A 25,516-nucleotide genomic window follows, 5' to 3' on the forward strand; every position below is an offset into this window, starting at 1 on the left:
AACCTTATATATGTCATATTGATTATTAAGTAGAAAATCCGTGGTAATAGTTTTTTTTGAGTTTTCTACATTTGAGTTTAAATGAACTCTGCCTATTTAAGAACTACTCTGATTTATTCAATTTTATAACATGTTGCTGTTTTGATATTCTGTGGAATACTTACAAATTATATGTAACCTATAGGTCAACATATTTGGCAAGTGATCATCCTGTTGATTAAATAGGCAAGAGTGAGGTGGATAAGGAGAGCAGTTGCAGAGTCAGATATTTAAAATCAGGACACGATCACACTGCATGATTGAGTGAATATGGCAGAAAGGAGAGGAGTGATTTAAAGATATTGCAAAGAATTGATTATCAGGCAGGTTCCAAGATCAAAAACTTCAGTATTACTGATATAAATTTCATCACTTAGCCAGCTGGTGTTTATTGCTTAGATTTTTGTTATGCAAAGGGATACATGCAAAATACAGACACAGTTCCTGACACTCTGGAATTCGCAGTGTAGTTGAAGAGAGCGCAATAACATGTGTAAACAATGAGGGCATATAGAAAAACTGAGTGTCATTAAATAGCAAACTCTGTTGTCCAGACTATCAATGCCTTAAAAATTCTGGGTAGTTATATTCCTCAGTGTTTACTTGATTCTTATATTTTGCTATTTAAAAAGTATAGTTAATTAGAGTAAATGGCATCAAAGCAAAGTTATTACTTTATCCCATTTTACACTTGGCTATACTTTGCAGCAACCTCTAGTATCTTATGAATATAAAAAGAGTTGCATTTCTTTATGTATAAAGATCTTATTGAAATAAATTTGAATTTATAAATAGCCATTATTTTTCCTTTCTTATAAAAAGTCTAGAGTCATTAAGCTTAATTAATTTTAGACTGTTATTTAATATAATTATCTGTACATTCTGTGATAAATATTTGTCCAATTTTATTTTATATTAAATTATTTCAATAAATCCTATTCAAGGAATTTAAGGGTTAATTGTAAGAGAAAAAATTTGTGGTCTATATTTTCTTCTATTTCATGCATACATGATTTGTATATAATGAGTGTACACAGACTTCTGTTGGCTTTTTTCACATTTTAATGTTTTCATACCACTCAAATTTGTCATATTCACTGCCTATAAAATATTCTGTTGAGTTGACATGTCATAATTTAGGTAACTACCTCGCTTTTGGTGCTCATTTTAATTTTTCACTACTCTGCAATGAATGTCTTCAGCATATAGGTTTTTTTTTTTTTTGGATTATTTCTTTAGGAAGAATTCCCAAGAGTGGGAATTACTGGGTCAAACGATATGATGTACATATATTCATGTACACATATGTTATGTAATTTATATGCTGTCTTTTAAAGAAGTATTTAATCATCTACTCAATTTTACTGTGCATCCAGAAGTGCACTGTTGTACACAGGTTTTGAGGAATTGGAGTTTACATGCTTGAAAAATAATGTAATCACAACTATAATCTTTAAAAAGTGTTTTTCTTCCAATGTAAATTTTTCATAATTTTCAATTGAAAATGAAACTAATATTTTAAATTTTTTCCAGAATACATGTGATGCAGAAAAGTCTCATGAAGTGTTATTGAGCTTTGTGATAAGTGAACTGTCTAAAGGAAAGTTATACCATGAAGAAGGAACTCAGGAGTGTGCAATGGTATGCTCTCTCTAAGACCAGATGTAGTGGTTATTTAGTTAAAAATTTAGATTTTGTTGCCATTCTGAAATTTTTTAAGCTGTATCTATTATAGAATGAATTGTTCAGATCTTCTTTTTTAACTTCAGGTTAGCCCTATTGCTTGGTCTTCCGAATCCATGGAAAAGTACTTACAGGACTTCTGCTTGCCTTTCCTCAGAATCACCAGCCTTCTTCAGCACCACCTTTTTGGGGAAGATTTACCTAGCTGCCAGGTATAATCGGGTAGAGAGTAGGGAGCCTTGTTTTTATAATTAGCTAATTTTTAAAAATATACTCATGTATAGTATAATACTTATATCTATATACAGAGCTGTCATACAAGTATATGTTAGTCTAACTCAAAGGAATAAATATTTAGAGTATTTGCTATTATTATTATTTTTTTATTTGTTAGCATCCACCCATTTTTATGATAGTATTACTAATATTTGATATTTGAGCAGTTTTGGATTAGATCAGTGATAATAATGCTCAGTATTTGAACAGAATCATATTATTCATATTAACATTTATCAGTATTTTTATCATATTGATATATTTCTCACTGTCCCCATTGATATATTATCACTTTTCATCTGCTTTTAATATCCTTTTAAAAGTTATGTTGGTCATAAAGCTGGTTGTTTGAAGATGTGATGGCATGTATGTAATTTTGGAACAGCAAAATGTTTGATTTGTAGCCAATTATATTAAAACTTGGATGAATGAATTAAATCACTGGGTTAATCTATATCACAAAACTGTGGGCCAGTGTGACTAGGCAAGAAAGTGACAGGGTGAGAAACCGGAAGGTGAGTCAACCAACCTGCTTCTAGGATTATGAGCCTGACATCTGCCATTCATTTCCAGGGAATTTGATGTGGGAATTAATACATTTATCATGTTTATGGTCTTTGAAGCATATCAGAATTAAGCAGTAGATTATTCCTTCTCTCTTAAGTAATTGACCATTGCATTAAATTGTTTGGGTTCTTTGGTTTTTATCAAATGATTTGAGATAAACTCTGCACATTTGTTCCCAAAACGTTTTATTTAGTTATAAGATATTGAACAAATTAAAAGTATTCATCAATGAGATATTTTATTTCATGGTTGTTCATTTTAAATTTTAACTTAAAAGAAAAGTGTGTTTCCTTCTGGCATATGACATCCGTAAGCATGGAGATTAACCAAACAAAATCTGCTTCATCCTTCATCAACTTTGCTTTGTTCACATTTAAAGGCCATAGGCTGTGGTTCTTTATGTTCTTGTTACCTTATGGTTTGTTTTGTCACCTGTTTTTATTGGAGAGTATTTTTCTCCCATAAGTTGGAAAGTACCTGGAGGCAGAAGCTCTTGAACTGGGCATTGAAAGTTGGTCTGGGGTTTGGGTCTACAGTGATTCCTGTGGTAAAGCATCAGGCGTGTACTTAGACCAAGGAAGAAATGCGTTGATTAGGATGCATGAAAAGAAATAGTGCAATGTAGTGTCAGAAAGATAGATCAAGGTGAAGTTGTAGTGGATCTTGAATTTCACATGAGGGAATTTGGACCATTGAAAGATTTTGGACAAAAATGTGACATGATTCAAATTTTATTTCAGGATAAAGCCTTATTCTAATATAAGATTGTGGGGTGTGAGGAATGGGGGGACCGGGAATAGAAAAGCCAGTTGGTGAAGGACGTATTAGAAATAAAAGAGGGAAGGGAGTGATTAGAGATTTCATAGATGGACTAGTCGGGATTTGACACTTGAACACATGGGAGTAAAGGGAGAAGAAGAAAGAGTCATACTGTACTTAGGTTTTAAGCCTGGGAAACTTGAATCTTTATAGTACAGTTAATAGAAGGAAGAAGTGTTTCTGTTTCAGCAGGTTTGTGGGGGCCCAAATGAAAATATTTTGCATATATTCAAACTGAAGGGTCATTTAGACCATTTAAGTAAATATATTCAACTGAAGTGAGAGAAGTAGGATTAGAACTTTAGATAGTTTGCTCTCTCTTGTTTAGACTTCTGTTATCTGTGTTATCTTTTTTTTGCTTTTACACATGTATATAATATATAAATATATATGTAATATGTAAATATATATAGATATTTGCTTGTTCGTACACTTTGTTCTCTGGCCTTTTGTTTCATTTAGTCATGGTATGGTATAGAAGGGTTAATGTTACGCATACTTTAACTTTTGTGGATTTGGCTTTTTTTTCTTTGTGTTGCTTTCTTTCATTTAGAGGATTTTGTTTCACCCATTCATATCTCATGCTTTTATCCAAAAGACATTTTATTAAATTTTGTTCTTTTGTTTCTTTGATTCTAATTGCACATCTATTCATTCAGCAGTTTTCACTTAATGTTTTCTTTTGTATTTCTCAAAGTTAACTGGAGTCATTCATTTATAGCCCTTTGTTTCATTTAGAAGGGAAAGGACTAAATATTTATCTGTTCATAGGTATTTACAAAGCAGGTTATAATGACTAGCTCTTTATGAACCAGTTTATAAAATAGGTTCTCATTTTACAATGAAGAAATTGAAGATGAAAACATGTATAAGCTAATAAATCAGTTAGCAGGAGAGTTTACCTCATTCATCTGATAGTATTTATGTTGGTCCCCTTGTTCATTTCTTTACCTTTTATCTTTTCATTTTTGAGAGGAAGGATGGAGGTGCAGATACATGGAATTCAGTTGATCACACTCCCCAGCTCATGGCATACCATGATATTGCCTCATTATTCCTCCTTTGTTTCCCACATGATACCTCATCCATTACTTGTCTATGTCATACGTCAATGTCAACATAAACTGCAAATAGTGTTGTTTTGTGTTTGTTTAATTTGCATAACTGGTATTGTGCTATAAACCTTGTATCTTTCTTACTTTTTTCCTACTAAATATTATACCATTTAGACCTAATCATGTATCTCTAAATGATGATTCATTCTTATTGCTGCATAGCAGTATTCCAGTATAAGTATATTCCACATTTTACTTACTCTTCATTGATGAACATCTAGGCTGCCTCCAAATTTTTGCCACCATGGGAAAAATAAACTGCTGTGAAAACCTAAAGTCTTACGTACTTTAAACTTTCTCTGGGTTCTATACCTAGTTATGGGATTGCTGGATCCGTAGGACACCTTCTGCCTCTTTGCTTTCTAAATGGCTGCTCACGGTTCACATTCCCATTTGCAGTGCGTGAGGGTTCTTGTTTTCCACCCTACACTTGCAGCACTTCTTTCTATCCAGTGTTCTAATATTTGCCAGAGGGTTGCAAAGTATATGCTTTTGATTAATTTAATTTGCGTTTCTCTAATTATAAATGCAACTGATCATTTGTTCATATACTTATTAGACATTTCAATTTTTCTCTGTATATTTCCTATTCCTATACTTTGACTATTTTTAAAAATTGGACTTTCTGTTGTTATCTTCCTGCTGCTTTGTCACTTTTACTCATCACAGATATCTTTTGACAGACTTTTGTTTGACTGTATTGCCCTTTGTGGAACAGAAATATTTAATTTTAATGTTGTAGACCTATCACTTTTTTCATCATGACTTATGTTTTGGAATCTTATTTTAAAAATCCTTCTCCAATTTGAGATTATAAAGTTATTTTATCCTTTCTTCTATTTTCATAGTTTTATCTTTACATTTAGATTTCATTCAATCTGGAATTTATTTTGTAGTAAAGTATGAAGTAAAGATCTAATTTTTTTCTCCATCTGATCAGACAGTCTTCCTGACACTATTTACAATATAACCTCTTTATAAAATAACCTTTTCCTTACTGACTTTTGATGGTAACAAGTTTCTGTGTTTCTGGGTTTTGTATTGTGTACTATTGAGCTATTTGTTCCTGTACTAGTAGCAGACTGTTCTAATTACTCTGGTTTTATTGTAGACGTTGTATCTGGTAGGACAAGTGTCCCTTCCTTTTTTTCTTGTAACTTCTTTTTACTAAATTCTTTTTTTCTGATTTTCTTTTCTTGTTAGCTTTATATAGACCTTTATTCTTGTATATAATTTTATAATCAATTTCTAATTTTTTTCCTAAAATCCTATAAGATAAGAATTGCTTTAAATTTATAGTTTTAAGACATTGAACATAGTTTATATTTCCATTTATTCAGGTCTTCTTTTAATACTTTTCATAGAATTTTTAAATTGTCATCTTAAAGTCTGAAGCATTATTTATAAAGCTAATTCTAGAGGATTTATGGTTTTAGTTTCTATTTAAATGATATCTTATTTTCTGTAACATTCTTTGATTACTTCTTGCTGATACAGAATAATGCTGTTAATTTTTATATGTTCTTGTGACTGGCCACTTGCTGAACTCTTTTTCTAAGAGTTTTCCTGCTGGTTCTTTTAGGTTTTCTGTGTAATTCTGATCATATCATCTGAAAATAATGACAATGTTGTCCCTTCCCTTCAAACCTTTATTACTTTTGTTATCTTAATACATGTCCAGTACTATTTTGAGCAATGGAAGTAATAGTCAGCATCCTTTTTTTGTGCCCTACCCCAAAGAGAATGCTTCTAAAGTTTTCTGTGCATGTCTTTTTGTTTGTTGTTTTTACTGTAAATGGAATTGTTTAAAATTTTATGTTTTCTAATATATTGCTGAAATGTGGAAATCCAATTGAAATTTTTTTTCCTTCTCCCCAAAGCCCCAGTACCTGGTTGTATATCCTAGTTGTAAGTCCTTCTACTTCTTCTATGTGAGCCACCACCACAGCATGGCAACTGACAGACGCGTGTTGTGGTTCCACAACTGGGAAACGAACCTGGGCTGCCGAAAGAGTGAGACTACCAAACTTTAACCATTAGACCGTCAGGATTGGCCCCTAATTGGAATTTTTGAACATTAATCCTCTACAGTTAGCCACCTTGCTAATAAATTCAGTGATTATTTCTAATCCAGGAGGCTCTTGAGTTTAACAGTACTTTTTTTTTCCTGAGGAAGATTCACCCTGAGCTAACATCCATTGCCAGTCTTCCTCTTTTTTTGCCTGAGGAAGATTAGCCCTGAGCTCACATCTGTGCCAATCTTCCTCTGTTTGTATGTGGGTTGCCACCACAGCATGGCTTGATGAGAGGAGACACTGCACCTGGTACCAAACCTGTGAACTCAGGCTGCCAAAGCAGAGCCTACCAAACTTAACCACTACGCCATGGGGCCAGCCCCTAACAATACATTTCTTAGTCATACATTTTGTTAAGTGTGGCAAATCAAGAAGAGTAACCGAGTACATGCTCTGCCACAGGAAACCTGCTCTCCACAGTAATCTATTAGCCTTCCTGATTTAGTTAAACGTCTTAGTCTAACACCGTTTCCACTACCATTTTAGAGATGTTTATAGTAACCTATATGATTCTCTTATCTTTTCTCCTGCTTAAATACATCTGCTCTTATTTATCCTTTACCTCTGGAATTCTAAACAGGGGGACTTCAGGTAATTTTTGAATTCCATAGCATTGTTTGTAGAATGTTTGTGTATGTGTATTTTTCTTGGAAGAAAATAGTTATCAGATTCTTATAGGGGACGATGATTATCCACCTGCCCTCCAAAGTTGAAAACCACTGCTCTAATATATCTCCTTTAATTCTTTTTTTCTTTCATCTATCTGTCAAAAATAATTTCCCTACAAATAATAATAATGATAGCCAGCATTTATTGTACACTGACTACATGCTAAGTGCATTGCATTTAAATTCATTTAAGCTTCACAACAACTATGAGGTAGCCTTTATAATATTTACTTTACAGACAAGGAAACAGGCACAGAGAGGTGACTAACATGCTCAAGACTCACAGTTAGTAAGTAAAGCAGCCAGGATTTGAACACATTTAGTCTAGAAGCCAAACTTGCGCTATTAACGTCTGAGCTATGCTGCCGCTTGCTACACAAAATGTTTTTTGAGGATTACAGGTAATTTTCTTTTAGTATTAAGTCTGTAAAAACCATTATAATATTGCATATTGTACTCTCTGATCTCAATATTACTATAAATACTCCACCTATAGACATTTCTTGTAGTATAATTAATATGGTGATTGATTTATTGATAGCTGAATAGACATATAGCAAAAAATTGAAAATATCTCAAGTATCCATCAATGGGAAACTGGTTAAATAAATTGTGGTTTATTCATACAGTGGAATACTGTGCAGAAAAGAAAAGACTAGAAAGTTTTCTATGTGCTAATATGGAAAAATCTTAAAAAATATGTTCAGTAACCAAAGGCAAGGTGTGCTTATATTAAATGCAGATGAGAGAGAAATAATAGTATTCATATTTGCTTGTGTGTGTGTATATATATATTACACACACACATACTCTGGAAAAATACGTTAAAAATTACAGTGAGTTCTTACCTAGGAGTTGGGATACTGAGTCGTTGATTTGGCTAGAATGAGAACAAGGATGATGGAGAGACTTTTTTAAAAAATGATATCTTTTCATACTTTCTAGTTTTTAAATAGTGTAAATATATTACTGCAATAATTAAGTTTACAGAAGAGAAAAAATGTATGTACTTTTTAAATAGGTAGTATATTTACATTTTTCAAAATTCAAATGTGCGGAAAGATATTCTATGAAAAAAAATCTGTTTAACCCCTTTCCCTAGCCACTCAGTTGCTATCAAGTGCTGTCAGTTTCCTCTGTATTATTCCAGACATATTTTATGCATATACAGAAAATATATGTATATCGGAGTGTATTTTTTTTTTTTACTTTAGCCCCTTTTTACACATTGTTGTACAGCTTGCATTTTTTCACTTTAGAGTTTCCTTGTCATTTTATGTTCAACACATTTGTGTTCAACACATGAAGATCTTTCTCATTTTGTTTTATAGGTTCAGAATATTTTGTTATGTGATCTACCAGGACATATTTAATCAGTCCTCTGTTAATAAACATTTGGGTTATTTCTAGTCCTTTCCTGTTTGTAAATGATACCACAATAAATAATAGTCTATGCAAGTTATTTGCAAGCTTTCAATTGTATTTCTAGGGTGAATTTTTAGAGGGGATTGACTGTGTCAGCACTTACATACATTTGTAGTTTTGATGGTTGTTACCAAACTGCTCTTCACTGAAGTTATACCAAGTACGTGAACACCAGTAATGTGTCAGAGTTTCCTTATACTATGTCTGCTTAGTGTGTCATCAAACTATTTGATCCTTGCCTCTAGGTCTTTTGTCTAGGTAAAATTTACCTCAGTGTAGTTTTAGCTTGCATTTATCCTAAAGTTAAGCATTTTCCATATTTAAGAGCCATTTTGTTTTCTTTACTATGACCTACTTGTTACATAATGATTCTTTTGAAAATAATTAGAACATGAAAACAATTAGAAAAACAATTTACTATCCCTTAAAAAAAACTCTTGAATTTTTCTTTGTTTAGAATTACCTTGTCTATTTTGTTGAAGTCAAATGGTAGGTAGGAATGAGAAACATTTCTTTCATTTTTCAATTCTTTCATATGAATGTTTTCCTCAGATTCTTCATTTTAGTGACCCACATTTGGACTCACATCTGCTTCATAAGAGAGGCCAAATAATCTTGAAATAGCCTATGAATCCAGGGAAAAAATACATTTATGTAGATCTTTGTTAATATTTATCCATTATTGGATTTCTTATCATGAAAATGAATAAATATTACTGTTTTTCTGCCATAGTAGTTCCTATCTTTTCGTTGTGTTTGTGCCTTACATGAGAAGATAAATGCCCTCTCTTAATAAAGCAGGAAAATATAACAGTTGTAAATATATATGTGCAAAACAACAAAACCCCAAATTACGTAGAGCAGAAATTGACAGAATTGAAAGAAGAAATAGAGAAATCCACAATTATAGCTAGAGACTTCAGTGTTGTTTCTTAGTAGTTAATGGCAAGTAGACAGAAAATCAGCTAGGATAAATGGGACCTGAACAGTACCATCAATCAACTTGATATAATTGACATTTACAGAATACTTCATCAAACAATAGCAGAATGCATACTTTTTACAAGTATGCATGGAACATTCACTAGAATATACCATATGCCAAGCCATAAAACAAGTATCAATAAATTCAAAAGAATTGAAATCATACATATTTTCCGACAACATGGAATTAAATTAGAAATCAGTAACAGAAAGAAATATAGAAACCCCTAGATGTGTGGGAATTAAACAACACACTTCTAAGTAACTTGTGTGTCAAAGCAGAAATCACAAAGAAATTAGAAAATATTTAAACTGAGTGAAACTGAAAATGCTAAGTAGCAAAATTGCAGGATGCAGCTAAAGAAGTTCTTGGAGAATATCTTCAAATGCTTATATTTAAATAGAAGCAGGTCTAAAATCATTTGTTTAAATTTCTGCTTTTTGAAGCTAAAAATAGAATAATTTGGACTCAAAGCAAGTAAAAGAAAGGAAATTACAAAAACCAGAGCAGAAATCAATGAAGTATTAATGGAGAAACAGTAGAGAAACCAGTGAGTCCAAAATCTGGTTCTTCGCAAAGATCAATAAACTGGAAAAAGCTAAATGTCAGGAGCTCAGCTGAGCTGGAAGAGAGAACTGAGCTGAAAGATGTTGGAGTAACTGATTAAAGCAACAAAACAAAAATGAAGGAGTTAAACGTTTAATCACTTACTGATGATAGTATAAGCTAGAGGCTAAGACCAGAGAAAACACCAGTTCCCCCTGTTCCATTTATACTCATGGAATGAAATGGCATACTTGTCAAGGATCAAGTGAATCAGTATAGATGTGGCGGTCTATTGAGGGAGCCCCGAACAAAAAACTCTGGCAGTTTTATGGACTCTGAGGTAGAGAATGGGTGAGGGAGGAGAGATAGGAGTGGAAAAGTACTGACTAGTGAGTCAGAATGGGGAAAAATGTCTTCAGGTTTTCCCCTTCTTTCTTCCATAATGTGGCCTTGGCAGAGGCACTGAAGAGACCCCTGCCCAAGGCCTTAGATAAAGAGGCATAGGAATAAAGGCATCAAGGCTAGGAATGTAAATATGTAAAAGAGCATGACTGGCCAGGGGGACCTGAGACCTTGACTGCAAATACCTTCAGAGACTGCAATGCATTGGTTGTGTACCCAGTCTGGTGTAGGAAGGCAATTTTCATCCCTGAGGCCTGCAAAGTAAAACCTTTGCCATTGCCTATAGTTAAGCCTGAAAAGTCACACATCACACACACATTTACTCCAGTAGTTTTACCCCAATACCCAAACTATGCATCACAAGAAGAGAAAAATACAAACCCATATCTCATGAACTAGAAGCAAAAACCTTAACAAAATATTAACGATAGAAAGGATAATATACCATGACCAAATGGGTTTATCCTAGGAATGAACAATTTGTTCAACAGTGAGAAACCAGTTAATTTAATTCACCATATTAGTAGAACAGATTTTTCCAAAGCATGTGACCATTTCAGTAGTCAAAGAAAAAGTGTTTGAAAAAATCCAGCACCCTTTCATGGTAAAAACACTAAGCAAAACAAGGAATAGAAGAGAATTTCTTCAGCCTGATAAAGGGCACCTATGAAAAACCCATAGCTAATGTCCTACTTAATAGTGAAAGATAGAAAGCCTGCCGCCTTAGATCAGGAGCAAGACAAGGATGTCTGCCCTCATCACTTCTTTTCAGCATTGTATTGGAGGTTCTAGAAAGACTAGTTAGGTAAGAAGAAGAAATAAAAGGCATCTAGATTGGAAAGGAAGAGGTTAAGTAATCTGTTTGCAGATCTGATGATCTTGTATTTGGAAAATCATATGGAATCTCCAAAAGAACTATTAGAGCTAATAAATGAGTTCATCAAAATTATAAGATACATGAGAAATGTACAAAAAAATTAATGGTATTTTTGTGCACTAGCAATGAACAATCTGAAAATGAAATTAAGAAAGAAATCCCATTTACAATAGAGTGATGAAAATATTCTGGAATTAGATAGTAGTGACAGTTGCACAATTTTGTGAATATACTAAAACTAAATTGTATACTTTAAAAGGGTGAATTTTATGGTGTACAAATGATATCTTGATTTAAGAAAATATATTGAGAAAGGACTTGTATAAAGAACATATCAAGAACTCTTATAGCTTAGTAATAAGAAAACAAAAATACTAACAAGGTGGGCAAAAGATTTGAAAAAATACTTTGCATGAGAATATATATGATTGAACAAGTACATGAAAAAAGGTTCCACATCATTGTGATTAGAGGAGTACAAATTAACGTCAGAAGTGTTGGTGAAGATTTGGAGTACCTGGAATTCTCATTCATTGCTGGTGGGAAAACAGTATAGTCAAATTTGGAACAAGTTTCTTTAAAAAGTTAAACATCAACTTACTGTACAGTACAAGAGTTCTACTCCTAGGTATGTACCGAAAGAAATGAAAGCATATGTCCATATAAAGACTTTTAAATGAATATTCGTAACAGCCTAATTTATAGTAGTCAAAAACTGGAGGGCCGGCCGGCCCGGTGGCGCAGCGGTTAAGTGTGCGTGTTCCGCTTCAGCAGCCTGGGGTTCGCCAGTTTGGATCCCGAGTGCACACATGGCACCGCTTGGCAAGTCATGCTGTGGTAAGCATCCCACGTATAAAGTAGAGGAAGCTGGGCATGGATGTTAGCTCAGGGCCAGTCTTCCTCAGCAAAAAGAGGAAGATTGGCAGCAGATGTTAGCTTAGGGCTGATCTTCCTCAAAAAAAAACAACAAAAAAAACTGGAAACAACCCAGAAGTCTATCAACAAGTGAATGCATGAACAAATGTGGTATATCCATACAGCAGAATACTACTCAACAATAAAAAGGAATGGACTACTGATATACACAATAATATGAATGAATTTCAAAATATCATGCTAAGGAAAAGAGGCCAGGCTCAAAAGACTGTATGATTCTATTCATATGAAATTTTTTACAAATCCAAAACTATAAGGGCAGAAAGCAGATCAGTGGCTCCTTGGGGCCAGGAGAAGGGGCTGGAATTGATTGCATGGGGGCACAAGGGAATTTTTTAGTGGGGTGAATGGAATTGTTCTAAAATTTTATTGTAGCAATGATTGCATGACTATACATGTACCAAAATTCATCAAGCCACATGTAAAGTGGGTGAATTTTATACCTCAATAAAATTGCTTTTAAAAATACCTTCTTTAGGGGCCAGCCCTGTGGCTGAGTGGTTAAGTTTGCATGCTCCACTTTGGCGGCCCAGGGTTTCGACAGTTCAGATCCTGGGTGCGGGCATGGCACTGCTTGTCAGGCCATGTTGAGGCAGCGTCCCACATGCCACGACTAGAAGGACCCACAGCTAGAATATACCACTATGTAATGGGGGGATTTGGGGAGAAAAAGAAAAAGAAGAAGAAGAAGATTGGTAACAGTTGTTAGCTCAGGTGCCAATCTTTAAAAAAAAAATACTCTCTTTATAAATGGGGGATTTGTGGCCCCTCATTTCTACAGATTTTTAAATTATCATCTTTTTCAGCCTGTATATCACTATATTTTTTCATCTTTATTTCTTCTTTGAGGCAAATCTCAGAATTTTGTACTTAATCTACATAATTCAGTTTTGGAAACAGATGTTTGTTGTGTATCTACTATGTGCCAAGCACTAGGAGGACAGAGCTCCTACTCCCAAGGACTACTCCCACAGTCTTATAGGCAAAAGGCTAATTTATTTTTAAAGTAGTTAACGAAAAATATAAATGCAGGAACAGAAGTAGGTATAAGCTATGGAAGGATTAATTTTATCTGAGTGGAGCAAGATAGTCTAAGGTCTCATTAAGTGGGGTCAGGGAAGGCTTCCCTGGGCAGCTGGAATTTGAAGGATAGAGTTGATTCAGTGGACAGGGAAAGTAGACATACTAGTCTCCTAAATGATTTTTTCAGTTAAATCAAGTGGGATTGGGGAGTATTTTTTGGTGTTTATAAGACTAACAGCTCCTTTAAAAATCAACTTTCAGGATGAGTCCTTGGATCACTGATTTCCCTGGTTCTGTTATGATTGAATAGAGCTTCAGGTTGCCTGGCACTTAGATGGCTCAAGTTTTTAAAAACTCTACCCTCTTTTTAAAACTGACTTTGTTTCAAACTCTTTCATGGTCTGGGCAAGTTATTTAGCACTGTCTCTTGTGAAGTCCATGTTTTTACTATTGTTCTTCGTCCACACTGGCAGCCTGCGTCTTTTTAACCAAAGTTTTCCCTCTGCCCCAAATTAACATCTGCTTTCATAGAGTATCTAGGTTCAGTAGATTGTATTCATCAGATATATAACAACACTATTTAAAAAGTAAATGTATAGAGCCAGCCCTGAGGGCCTGAAGGTTAAAGTTTGGCACCCCCTGCTTCAGCGACTCCAATTTGGTTACTGGGTGTAGAACCACCCACCACTCGTCTGTCAGTAGCCATGCTGTGGCGGTGGCTCACATAAAACTGAAAGGACTACAACTGAAAATATACAACTGTGTACTGGCGCTTTGGGGAGAAAAATTAAAGACAGGAAGATTGGCAACAGAGGTTAGCTCAGAGCAAATCTTTAAAAAAAAAAGTGTATAAAAGAGGCAGATGCTGTGGCACTTAGGAGTTAAATTTCAAGGAGAAATATTATGGGGATACTTGGATATAACAGCTAAGAACCTTTTTCACTCTCATTTGGTCCTCTTACTCCTTTCACTTTTCTTTAGTTAACTTAGTTAAGGAAGTTTTCTTACTGTCCGGGAGTAATTGATGAGAATTACACTTAAAATATCTATAAAATGGGAAATGTTCTTGATGAAATATCTTGAGAATTTTCTATTTCATGTCTAAAAGGAAGAAGAAGAATTTTCAGTTCTTTCCAGCTGCCTGGGACTTCTGCCAACATTTTACCAAACAGAACATCCATTCATCAGTGCCTCCTGTCTGGATTGGCCAGTTCCAGCATTTGATATTATATCTCAGTGGTGTTTCGAGATAAATGGATTTACTGAAAGACATGCAGAACAAGGAAAGGTATGCAGAAGAGTAGTACTTACCTGCCCTGGTGGTGATATGCTAATAGATGACAGAATAATGAAGAATTTAAAATTTCAGGCCATCTGTTCTTGGCAGCATTTATTAAAGTAATTATATTGAAAAAATGGTTTAACATATTCATTTGTGAGTATAAAAGCAGAACTATTTCAGTTAACAAAGCGAAGGTATCAGTATGTTACTTTTAGTCTGTTTTAGGTCATCAGGTTTTTATTGAATACCTTAAATAATTGTAATACTAAATTTGAAAGATACAAAGGAGTTTTGAGATAGACAAGAAACTGCAAGCTTATTGGAAAGAGAAGTGTCACATAAAAATCAAAGATTTGGACTAGGAGATCTAAAAGGTCATGTCTCTTAACTTTAAAATTTGCTGGGCCTACGCTGCCAACTCAGCTGGTAAATGCTTTGTGTTGGAGATGAGGGAATTGGAAAGGTTGAGTGTGGGCAGTGGTGGGTAGCTGTGAATGCCGTGGTTTGGTGCTCAGACTTTCTTCTATAGCTAGAACTACAGTTTCTGAGAAGTGGAATAATATGATGCAAGTAGTGTTTTAGTAGGTTCTGATAGTAGAAATTCGACAGAATGTAACCAATGCAAGAGATATTTGGGAAAAATATATAGAACTTGGTGACCCAGATGTACATGACTTTTAAGATCTTGAACTCAAATCATTAGAAGAGTAGTAACTAGAGTACATCGTTCTGATAGGAACCTGCTTCTCCTTAAACCCCATCGATGATGTCCCATTGCCTACAGAGGAAGATAGGGACTCCTTGCATGGCATTCAAGGATTTTCACCATCTTGCTTGCCTTTCTAACCACTTTCTATACCACTCCCCTGCCACCAGCTTGCTCAAACCGCAAAAGAATGTTTCTTAAATGTGCCATATATTTTCAAACATCTGTGCTATGCCTATTGCTGTTACTTTTATCTAAAGCAACCCTCCTACCTTTCTCCTGTTGAATTAATCACCTGTCAAGGCTTTGCTAAGATAAACGTTAACTCCTCTATGAAGCTTTGTGTGATAGTCTGTCTTCCTATAACCCTCCCTCTGTTGTGCTGAATGACAGTACTTTTGCTATTGTCTAACAGTTGCCGTATTTATCACTTTTGTTTATTTAATATGTCTGAATGGGGGCTCCACAAAGCAAAAATTGTTTCTGATTTATCCTGAAATCCCTAGTTCCTAGGAAGTGCCTGATATAGTCTAGTCACTTAATAAATATTTGTGGAATAATTAAATGGTAGGATGTCGTCATTGGCAGAAGTAGATGAAAGGGGAGCCAAGTTTCGGGGAAAATGAGAATTTTATTATTAGCATCAAAAGGATAGTAAAAAATTAGTATTTCAGATGGAGATGTCAGACTAGACCTTATTTTTAAAACATTGAAGTGAATAATAAAGGCAAGGTAAGCATAGATGAGAAATGTCTCTGCTTTTGTTCATTTCCATTTTTTGTTGAAATCCTTAAAGAGGTATCTCATTTTATACCCTTTTTTTTAAAGGAAAAGGAAATTCAAGATTTGAACCTTATATATCATGTATAAAAATCTTTTTCCTGTCTAATAATGTCTTTATTCACAGAATATAGCTAGAATCTGAAGTTCTGTTTTGATCTCTGAAAACCTATGAGGAATGACTTGAAGTAAGAGATGTGTATTATTGTAGAACCAGGACAGGAGAAAAAGCGATGAACACAGTTAATGTGTTTTGTTTTCATATGAGCCATGGGTTAAGCAATAGATAAAAATCAACTCATTTGATAGTATGAGAGCAAGCCTGTGTTTTAGATGAATGGTTATTGGTGTGGACATTAATGGAAAATAAGAATTTATCATTTAAAAATATTTCATCTTTTTGTAAAATTGAGTCATAGTTATTTGTTTTTGTGTCAGGATAGTAGACATTTATTTCTACTTATGCAGAATTTTTACCAGTTATTTGAATGCACCCCCCATCTGACCTACATCCCCTGTCTGTGCTCTCCACTCTGTTCTATATCTAACCCTGACTCAGACCCAAGATCAATCAGATTTTCTTTACCAAGAATTTTAAATTTGAATAGAGAGACTAAGCAAAATAAACAGTGACTGGAGCTGAATAGTCCAGCAGTAGTACCTTTTAAAGATGTCTTGACTTACTGCTCCTAATTTTTTGTATCAGCTAATTCTTTGGTTGCAAACAAAGAGCTTGGTTGCAACTCTCTGGTCTGTTTTCTCTGAACTGCTACCACTGGATGACTTAGGCCTCAAGCACTTTCCTTCCTTCCATCTGTGTGCTCAAGATTCAGATTCCTGGGAGAGGGAATTTGCTTAGCCTAATTTGCATCGGATATACACCCCTGTGATGGGCAGAACCTTGTGATGGGGCAACCCCATCAGACTATATGAAGCAGGAAAAGAAGTTATTTTCCAAAAGAACTTGTAATGCTGTTAGTATAAGAAGGTAGATAAGGATGCTAGACCAATTGAAAAAAGCAAACAGTGGTGGCCCACTGCCTTCACATCTTACCTTCCTGACATATAGGCATCCTTCTTCTCTTTCCTAGAGTTTTACTTCTTGTTCTGTTCAGAATGATGTGACCATCCCACTTAAAACCGCAGGTGCAGCCACCTCTTTCCCAAATACACAACCTGAAGTCATATCCAATAGTTATATCATCGAGCCTCCCTGAATCTAGAAGCTCTGGGAGATGTCCATTCCTTTTGTGACTTGTCCTCACACCCCAGTGGCCTGGAATTAGCACCTACTCACCCGGAATTCAATGAAAGGAAAGGAAAGAGAATGAACAATGTTGTAAAAATATATGCCACGGCAAGCAAGAAAACTTGCAATTAGTCATAAAGCTGAAGCTAATATACAATCAAATATAAGACTTCTTCTTTTACCTTTTTTGAATAGCACCTTGACTGTTTGGAATTGTTTGACCAAGGATGTGACCCAAATTTTATTCTGAGAGGTCTGAGTTTTTGGTGGTTAGTGCCATCTTGCTTATGTAAAGCTATAATAGTTTTGTGTTAAATTTTTACCTTTCGAGCTTGGGACGTGGTGGGGGTATGAGAATGGAGGAATCTCCAAGTTCCAAACAGACTGCTACCAATTGTGTAGCGATAATTCTATTCCTCTTGATAGTCAGGATCAGTCCCTCCAAATAACACTGTAAGCCATTCCCTTTCTTTTCCTAGTGGTGTAGGGAACCTAGAATGGTCAGATGACATTTAGTTTCTAAATCAGCAGAACTCTTATTATATTCCCTGATGGAGGATAGTGCACACTTCCCTAGGATGGTACTAAAATCACAGAAGAATCCAGAATAGCAAGGAAACGGAAATTAAACACTGAATTCTCGGTGTAATCATGAGAGAGGCCACAACCACTTTCCACCCCCTGGTTCCCAAACCCGTGCATTGCAGCTGAGAGAACGATTACCCATATATACTTGTTGCTTGTTTAGACCATATACCTCATTCTTTAGTAGCATATACTTCATTCTATAGGTGTTTTCTTCCAGCTAGTGCCATCTGAAAGTTCATCAGCAAAGTAGTTCATCATTTAAAAAACCAGTAATTTTTTTCAGATCCTTGAGTATGTGTTAAGATCACTTAATTCCATACACATCCATCTATTGCTTTATATCTCTTTTTATTAAGAAAATTCTTTGATTAGAGGCTACTAGATAATTTACAACTTAATCTAGATAAGTGTGAAGTTCAGTGAGGACAAATTGCTCTTCCTTCCACTGATGGAAGGGTTCCAATATAATCAACCCATTACAGAATATGCAATCTTTGGAGCCCAGGGTTGGACACTGAGTACTGGCGAATAGCATATTGTAGCCCAAATGTTGTCCTTATCCTTGTTTCCATGGCCGCTTTATCCGTCAATTTATTGATAAACACCAAGCTAGCTACTTAAGCACTGATTTAGTTGGATTATGGCTGTAGGTAATTTGAGATGATTGCCATAGGAATTGCCTGCCATCTATATGATTTCTTAAAATAATAGATTCATACTACATTTTATCTATTTTAAATGTTAGTGAATAGCATCTAGAAAAAAATTAGTGCTATTACCAGTATTTTTATACAACTGCAAATAATGGATAAAATATACCCTTCAGGGAAATTGAACTAATTTGGTATTTTTTTCTTACTTACCACAGAAAATTTATGAAAAGAGTTGTAGCCCCAACACTTATGGATACAAAAGATTTTAGCTTGAGGTACAGGAAGATTTTATGTCTTCTAGGAAGGAGACTCTAAAGTATTGAAATAGAAATAATGAGTTATAATTATGACCTTTCCTAAAGAAAAAGCCAATGAATTGTTTATCTGAGGAAGATCAAAACTTGGTTTTTAAAAATATGTAACCATTTAAAATTTGATGTTAAACATATTTTAAAACATATTTTAAAAGGACATCTATATATATTTTTCTTGCATGCTTAGTTATATTTAATATTTTTCTTTTAAAGTAATAACTTTAAATGTTTTGGGATGCTTAATCTAAAAACTAACATCATATTGTGATTGGAAGCTACGTTAAAATAGAGAATAGAAATTGTTGAAATACTATTTTAGTCATTTGCAGAATGGAAATGAGAAGAGTGTTAATAAAGAAAATAAGCCACATTCTTGGAGACAGATAAAAAGACCATTTAAAAAATAAGTATTTTGTGTTAGTCACTTAAATACACAGGACTAATGAATATTTTTGGATAATGTTTTAGGCCTTGCTTATCCAAGAGTCAAGATGGAAATTACCACACCTACTACAGTTGCCTGAGAATTATAACACCATTTTTCAGTACTACCATAGAAAAACCTGTAGTGTCTGCACCAAGGTTCCTAAAGATCCTGCCGTTTGCCTTGTTTGTGGTACTTTCGTATGCCTGAAAGGACTTTGCTGCAAGCAACAAAGTTACTGTGAATGTGTATTGGTAAGCAATAGTATATAATATAAGATTTATGAAAACTCAAATTTCATATCACATGGAAATGTGGTATATATGGTCAAGCCAGCTCTTCAAATTTAACTGCTCTTTGAATTAAATACACAATACATGTAAGAATTTTATTCGTGGTTTTTGTTGTTGTTGTTAATCCAAAAGAAGGGAAAAAGAAAAAAACACCTGAGACTTTCAGTGAGTTAACCTTTCTTAATTACAATTCCAGTTCCTCTGCCTACTGTCACTGCCGTTTGATGGTACATACTTTCAGTTAAATGTTGTGCTGTGAAACCACAGTCATGTATGCTGTTGTGGATGCTAGCCTCTGAATTAGGTTTAGGTTGGCTCTTCATTGCTTTCTTAGATAATCCTTACCCAAATTCCTCCTAATGTATTATTAATAAAGTGTTGGGAATGAGATTATGAGTTTAACTTAGGTGAAATCTTATTACACATTAAAAATATATTTCTGTGTTATTTAGAAGACATTTAACTAAGGCATCCTTGATTTCCTTATAAAGTCTATTTGATTATGAAAGTCATTGATATATTTTTAATTTTTTTAGCATTCTCAGAACTGTGGTGCTGGAACAGGGATTTTCCTCTTGATCAATGCTTCAGTGATTATCATCATTCGAGGCCACCGCTTCTGTCTCTGGGGTTCTGTCTATTTGGATGCTCATGGAGAGGAAGACCGGGATCTTAGGTTAGATATGCATGGTTATATCTGGTTGTTTCATTAAAGTTTGGTCAGTAAGAACAATATGCCATTCCTAGCTTTGTACTTGTAAGCATTATTATTTTTTATATTAAGAAACTCTGACGGTCATTAATTTAGAGCTATTTCTAGTTTTTGAGATATCTTCCCCATCAACATGCTAAGGGAACATGAAATAAACCAAATTACTATGTGAGCTTTTTGCCATAAACAATCCATTAAAAAAAAAATGTGTGTGTGAAATCTTCATTGCATTGTATTCCGTTTAATGCTTTTTTTTTCCTTTTTATTCCAGGCGAGGCAAGCCTCTCTACATTTGTAAGGAAAGATACAAAGTTCTTGAACAACAGTGGATTTCTCATACTTTTGATCACATCAATAAAAGATGGGGTCCACATTACAATGGGCTGTGACTCACCACCTCAGCATTGCATTATATCATCATTTCATTAAGAATTTATCAAGAATAAGCTTTAACTTAATTTGAGGATTAACGCTTTTGCTGAGGGAAAAAGAGAAAACGTACATTATAAAGCCTTTCCAAAATTAGGTGCTTGGTAATCACATTAATGGTATAATAATTTTTTTAAAAAGTATCTGGAGAACATAACAAGTTAAATCATTCTTTAGTGGTCATTTTTTTTAAGTCCACAATTAATAAGAAGCACAACTTGTTCACAAAATCCTTTAAAAATTATTCTCCCAGCAACGCATATCGGCTATTCATTGATACTTAGAGTGGGTGTGATTTATTTAAAATTTTACTGCTTCTTTATGTTTGTGTGTTTTAATTTGCATCTGCTAAACACAGTGCATCTTTTCCCTCTGCCATTCTTGTGTTGATTTGAGATTTTTGCTGTATGTAATTAGAAAAAAATGTAAAACATGATTTATGTGAAATATTGTATAGTAAAAGTTGGTCTAATGGTAGAACTTTAAAATTTTTTCTTATTATGAGGAATCTGTTAAAAGTTTAAGGCTTTGCTGAAAGCTTAATTCATTCTCAGGAATTTCATAAATATTCTCCCCAGGTAAATAATTGAAATAGTTGTAAAATAAATAGATAGCTGCTGTTGATATAATACAGTACATTTTGGAGGACATATGTGTGGTTGGGAGGGAGTCCTTAAAAATCAAAATTTGCCATTTCAGTTGGATGAATTAATAGAGGTAGCAACAAATAGATTTTACTATAAAATCAGAAGTTTTAAGAGCATACATGTGGCGGATTCTGATTCTGTGCATGCCCCCTTTGATTACGAGCTAAGTTTTTGTTTAAATGATTGGATTGAAAATGCTCAGACTTCCCCAAAATGAAGCATAGTTTTGGAACTTTCTTATCAGCTCAAGAGGTTCATCTATATTGTATTTGTGCAGTGTAATCACTGCTATTTCTGCTTGATTTCCTCAAAGAAGAAAAAAGGGCTCAGTGGTGATGACCCTTATGAATGAGCCGTGCATCTGCATTCTTTTTAGAAGCTGCTGAGAAAAGTAATTTATGTTCATAAGGTTTTTAAATCAGTAAGAATGGGAATGATTGAGCTAAAACCCACTCTATAAGTAGGAAGATTACAGAAAAGCATGTTGTATATTGCTACCAAGATTTTTCTTCAAATGACTCAGTAATTTGGTGATTATTTCATATAGAGTGCTATCAAGCAATTCCTGGTACTTTGGACTTCCATGGCTTGTTATTATAAAATTACATTTTTACATGTAAAAATAAACTAAAAAACATCTAATGATAAAATATAAAAATAAAGTCAGATATATGTTCTAAAAATTATTGAATGACATGACATTACAGAATATGAAAATGGACATTAAATGATGGCCTTGCATTAAAATAGAACAGAACAGTACATATTCAAATGTGTTCAAAAGTTAAAAAAATTACCTATAGCTCTACAATAAAATACATGGAAATAGCTTGCTATTTTTCTATACATTTCCAAAATATTAGGATAACTTTCTGAAAGACTAGAATGATTCAGTTTAACTAAATAGCTGTCCTTTCCAACACATGGCTACTTTTTTAAATACTGTATCATAAGTTCAGCCTGTTATATTTTTTGCATTGGTCATTATGAATACCAGACCATTTGTAAGTGTGGTTGAAGAGCAAAATGCTAATTTACGTCTCTAGTAAGTACCGTTACAGGATTCATGAACTTGAATAATTCTACAGTTTGAAACTCTGATGCTATATATACATGGTATAATGTATTCAGACTTTGATTACTACATATTTAAAATGGAATGTTTTATGGTTGTGCATATGGATGTGAAGTGAAAATATTAGCCTTAAAATTAAAATTTGGGTATTTGATAGTGTTTATTTTGATATTGGTGAATTAGTCACCAGTAAATTTTTAAAAAGCACTTGGTTGAAAATTGTACTTGAATACATACATGCATGCTGCTAAACTAGAACTTTAATTTTCCCCCCATAACTTTTATAAGTCCCATTTATAAACCCACTTTTAAAAATAACAGGTCCAAGTTAGAGTGATGTGTGTATATTATTCAAAAAAATGTACTGGTGTGATATCTTGTATGAATGATCATTTAAATACAGTACATTACTGTAGAAGCTAAATCAATCTTTATAATTAAGCAGAAATTACAAAACTAGGAATAATCAACATTGTAAGATATGTTAATAAAAACCTGCTGTCATTTGGTTTGTGAAAGGTCCTTAAAATGTTTAATGCTCACATTTTTCCTTTTTTTCAAAGATGTTGACAGTAATATATGTAAGTGAGCATAGCTGAAAAGATGAAAGCGTAACGTAACTAATAGTTGCTTTAAGGTGGAGTTGAGTATGAAGAGTTTGCTTTTTCTTTTACCTTTTATGTGCAGAGCTAGTTCCTATTTCTTCTATCCTTGTCTCAGAATTAATGCGAAGCCTAAATGCTAAGTCTGTGTGCTTTTGGAAGTGGGGGAAAAGGAAACGGGTGTGCAGTTCTGAGGAACACTGCCATGGTCCTTGTTGCTTTCTGAAAATTTCCAGGTAAACTTTGGAAATCTAAAGTGCATTAAGATAATGTTTATGTTGGTGGTCTGCAGTTTGTTTGAGTTGACAGTCCTTGCCCCCACCCCTCCATCCTCTTGCTCACCAGCCAGTTAGCAGCTAGGAATCCATTTGTGTTCACAAACCTTTCTTTCTGTTTTATGTGTTTTAATATTTATTGATTTCTGTAACTGAGAAAAGATGCTGACTAAAAGCACTGAAGGCTTGGAGGTAACAACAGTATGACAGGAGATATGGCCCAAGAATCTCTGTACCATCTCCAGGGTTGTAATTGCTATCTCTGAATTTCCTGTTGTTGACTTACATTTGAGGTCATGTTGAACGACAACAACAGAAAAACAAAACAAAACAACATGATTTTAACCGCTAGAATCAAATCACCAAGACAAGATACATTCACTGGTGGTTATGCCTGACACTTGATGGTTAGTGGGAAAGCGAACAAGTTATGACTGTCTCAGTCCCCGCACGTAGCTCTTTCCTTTAACTTTATGATCTGGCTGGGTGATATCAAGCACTGCTTAATTCATCAGGGATACACTGGATTAGGCAGAAGGATGGCAACCTCTGCCATCCTCTCTATTTATGACCCTTCAAGCTCCCTTGATAATGAAGCACATCAAGTATGGAAGAGCTATTACCTACCATCCCAGTGTACAGTAATCAACTAGCAGTGCAATGAATGTGACTCCAGCTTATGCAAAACAATGAAAAGGCATAATGGGGTTATGTAGAGCTGTCTTTGTGTGCGTTAAATTAATGTAACGTGGCGATACCAAAATTGATGTGGCGGAGCCCAAGAGCAGGCCAGAGGAATAGGGTCAAGAGCACAAATAAAGGCTTTAGCTTGGGGGGAAGGAAAAGGGACAAAAGAAAAGAAAGAAAGTCTGGAGCAAAGTAAGAGGATTCATATCTGATTCCCTCTTGATGACAGGATCAAGAGCATCTGTTGAGAGTGAGCAGGCATGGTATATCTGGCGGCTTGAGGTAAGCGGTAAAAGTTTAGATATATGATAGGAGAGAATAGGCCAGAAATAAGGAGAAACATCGCAGAAGTCATATTGAGAGCCCAATAGGGTTAGAAGCCATAGCATTTTAATGGAGTCAATTAGAAAGGTTCCATGACTTTATGGGGCCCCTGAGATCAGCAGTCTAGGACCTGAGGATAGATATTAAGATGCTAAGTTAATTCATGATTTGGGGATTAGAGAAGTGGATACAGTGTAAGATGGTAAGAGAGTTACGGGTGCTGGTTGAAATGAATTGGGGGTCCATGCTGGGTAAATTGAGGGATATGGGATTGGAAGTTACAGTAAGATTTAATGAGCATATTTAATGCAAGCTTTCAAAGTTTTCTTGTGACATTATGAAATAGTGCCTTAGTGTTGAAGCACTTGAATTCATTTATTCAGCAAGTATTTGTTGAGCTCCTCCTATGCACCACCCACTGAGCTAAATACTGGAAATACAATGGAAAAGAAGCCAGATAGTCCCTTCTCTCACATAGTTTTTTGCGTGATTAATGCTACAAATGGTGTGTTGGGGGTGAGGTGGGGGAATGGAGTGTAAGGTACTGTAGAAGGGACATCTAAGTTAGACTTGGGAGGTATGAGGAGGCTTCTAGGGGTAGAGATGTCTAAGATGACCCCCCGAATACTGTCTAGGAGATATCTGGGTGAAAGAAGAGATGTGAGTAGTGTTTCAGGCAGGTGAAGGGAATACCATTTGCACAGATTGAGAGTTGAAAGAGAACTTGTAGTTACAGGCTCTCAAAAGAGAATCATTCTGACTTTAACATAGGTGCTTTTGAGAAGTAAGTAAAATCTAAAGTACAAAGGGTTTTGTAAATCTTCTAAGGGTTCTAGACTTTGTTCAGAGAGCAGTGGGAAGCCATTTTAGGGCTTTAGACAGTAGAGTGACATAATCAGATTTGCATCTTTAAAAAGTCAATCTAGCTGCACTGTGGAGGAAAATTCAGAGTGGGAAGACCTGCTAGGTGTCTACTGAAAGAGTCCAAACACAGCATGATAGTTGGCTCAAGTAGGCAAGTTGTAGTGGAGACACACAGA

At 34.6% G+C, this 25,516-nt stretch overlaps 1 protein-coding gene across 7 annotated transcripts in view; it reads left to right on the forward strand.

Annotated features, from left to right (window-relative positions):
- The window catches only part of UBR3 (ubiquitin protein ligase E3 component n-recognin 3), a 219,536-nt gene extending 196,430 nt beyond the window's left edge, over nt 1-23,106 (forward strand). For all 7 annotated transcript variants that reach the window (XM_070580101.1, XM_070580103.1, XM_070580104.1 and 4 more), the window contains 6 exons: nt 1,573-1,680; nt 1,809-1,934; nt 14,545-14,724; nt 19,477-19,686; nt 20,262-20,401; nt 20,709-23,106. In XM_070580101.1, coding sequence (XP_070436202.1) covers nt 1,573-1,680; nt 1,809-1,934; nt 14,545-14,724; nt 19,477-19,686; nt 20,262-20,401; nt 20,709-20,826 — 882 coding nt within the window. In that variant the 3' untranslated portion in view covers nt 20,827-23,106. The remainder of the gene's footprint in view (nt 1-1,572; nt 1,681-1,808; nt 1,935-14,544; nt 14,725-19,476; nt 19,687-20,261; nt 20,402-20,708) is intronic.
- The last annotated feature ends 2,410 nt before the right edge of the window (nt 23,107-25,516 follow it).

This window comes from Equus przewalskii, chromosome 17, assembly GCF_037783145.1.
Source record: "Equus przewalskii isolate Varuska chromosome 17, EquPr2, whole genome shotgun sequence".
Classification (NCBI taxonomy): domain Eukaryota; kingdom Metazoa; phylum Chordata; class Mammalia; order Perissodactyla; family Equidae; genus Equus; species Equus przewalskii.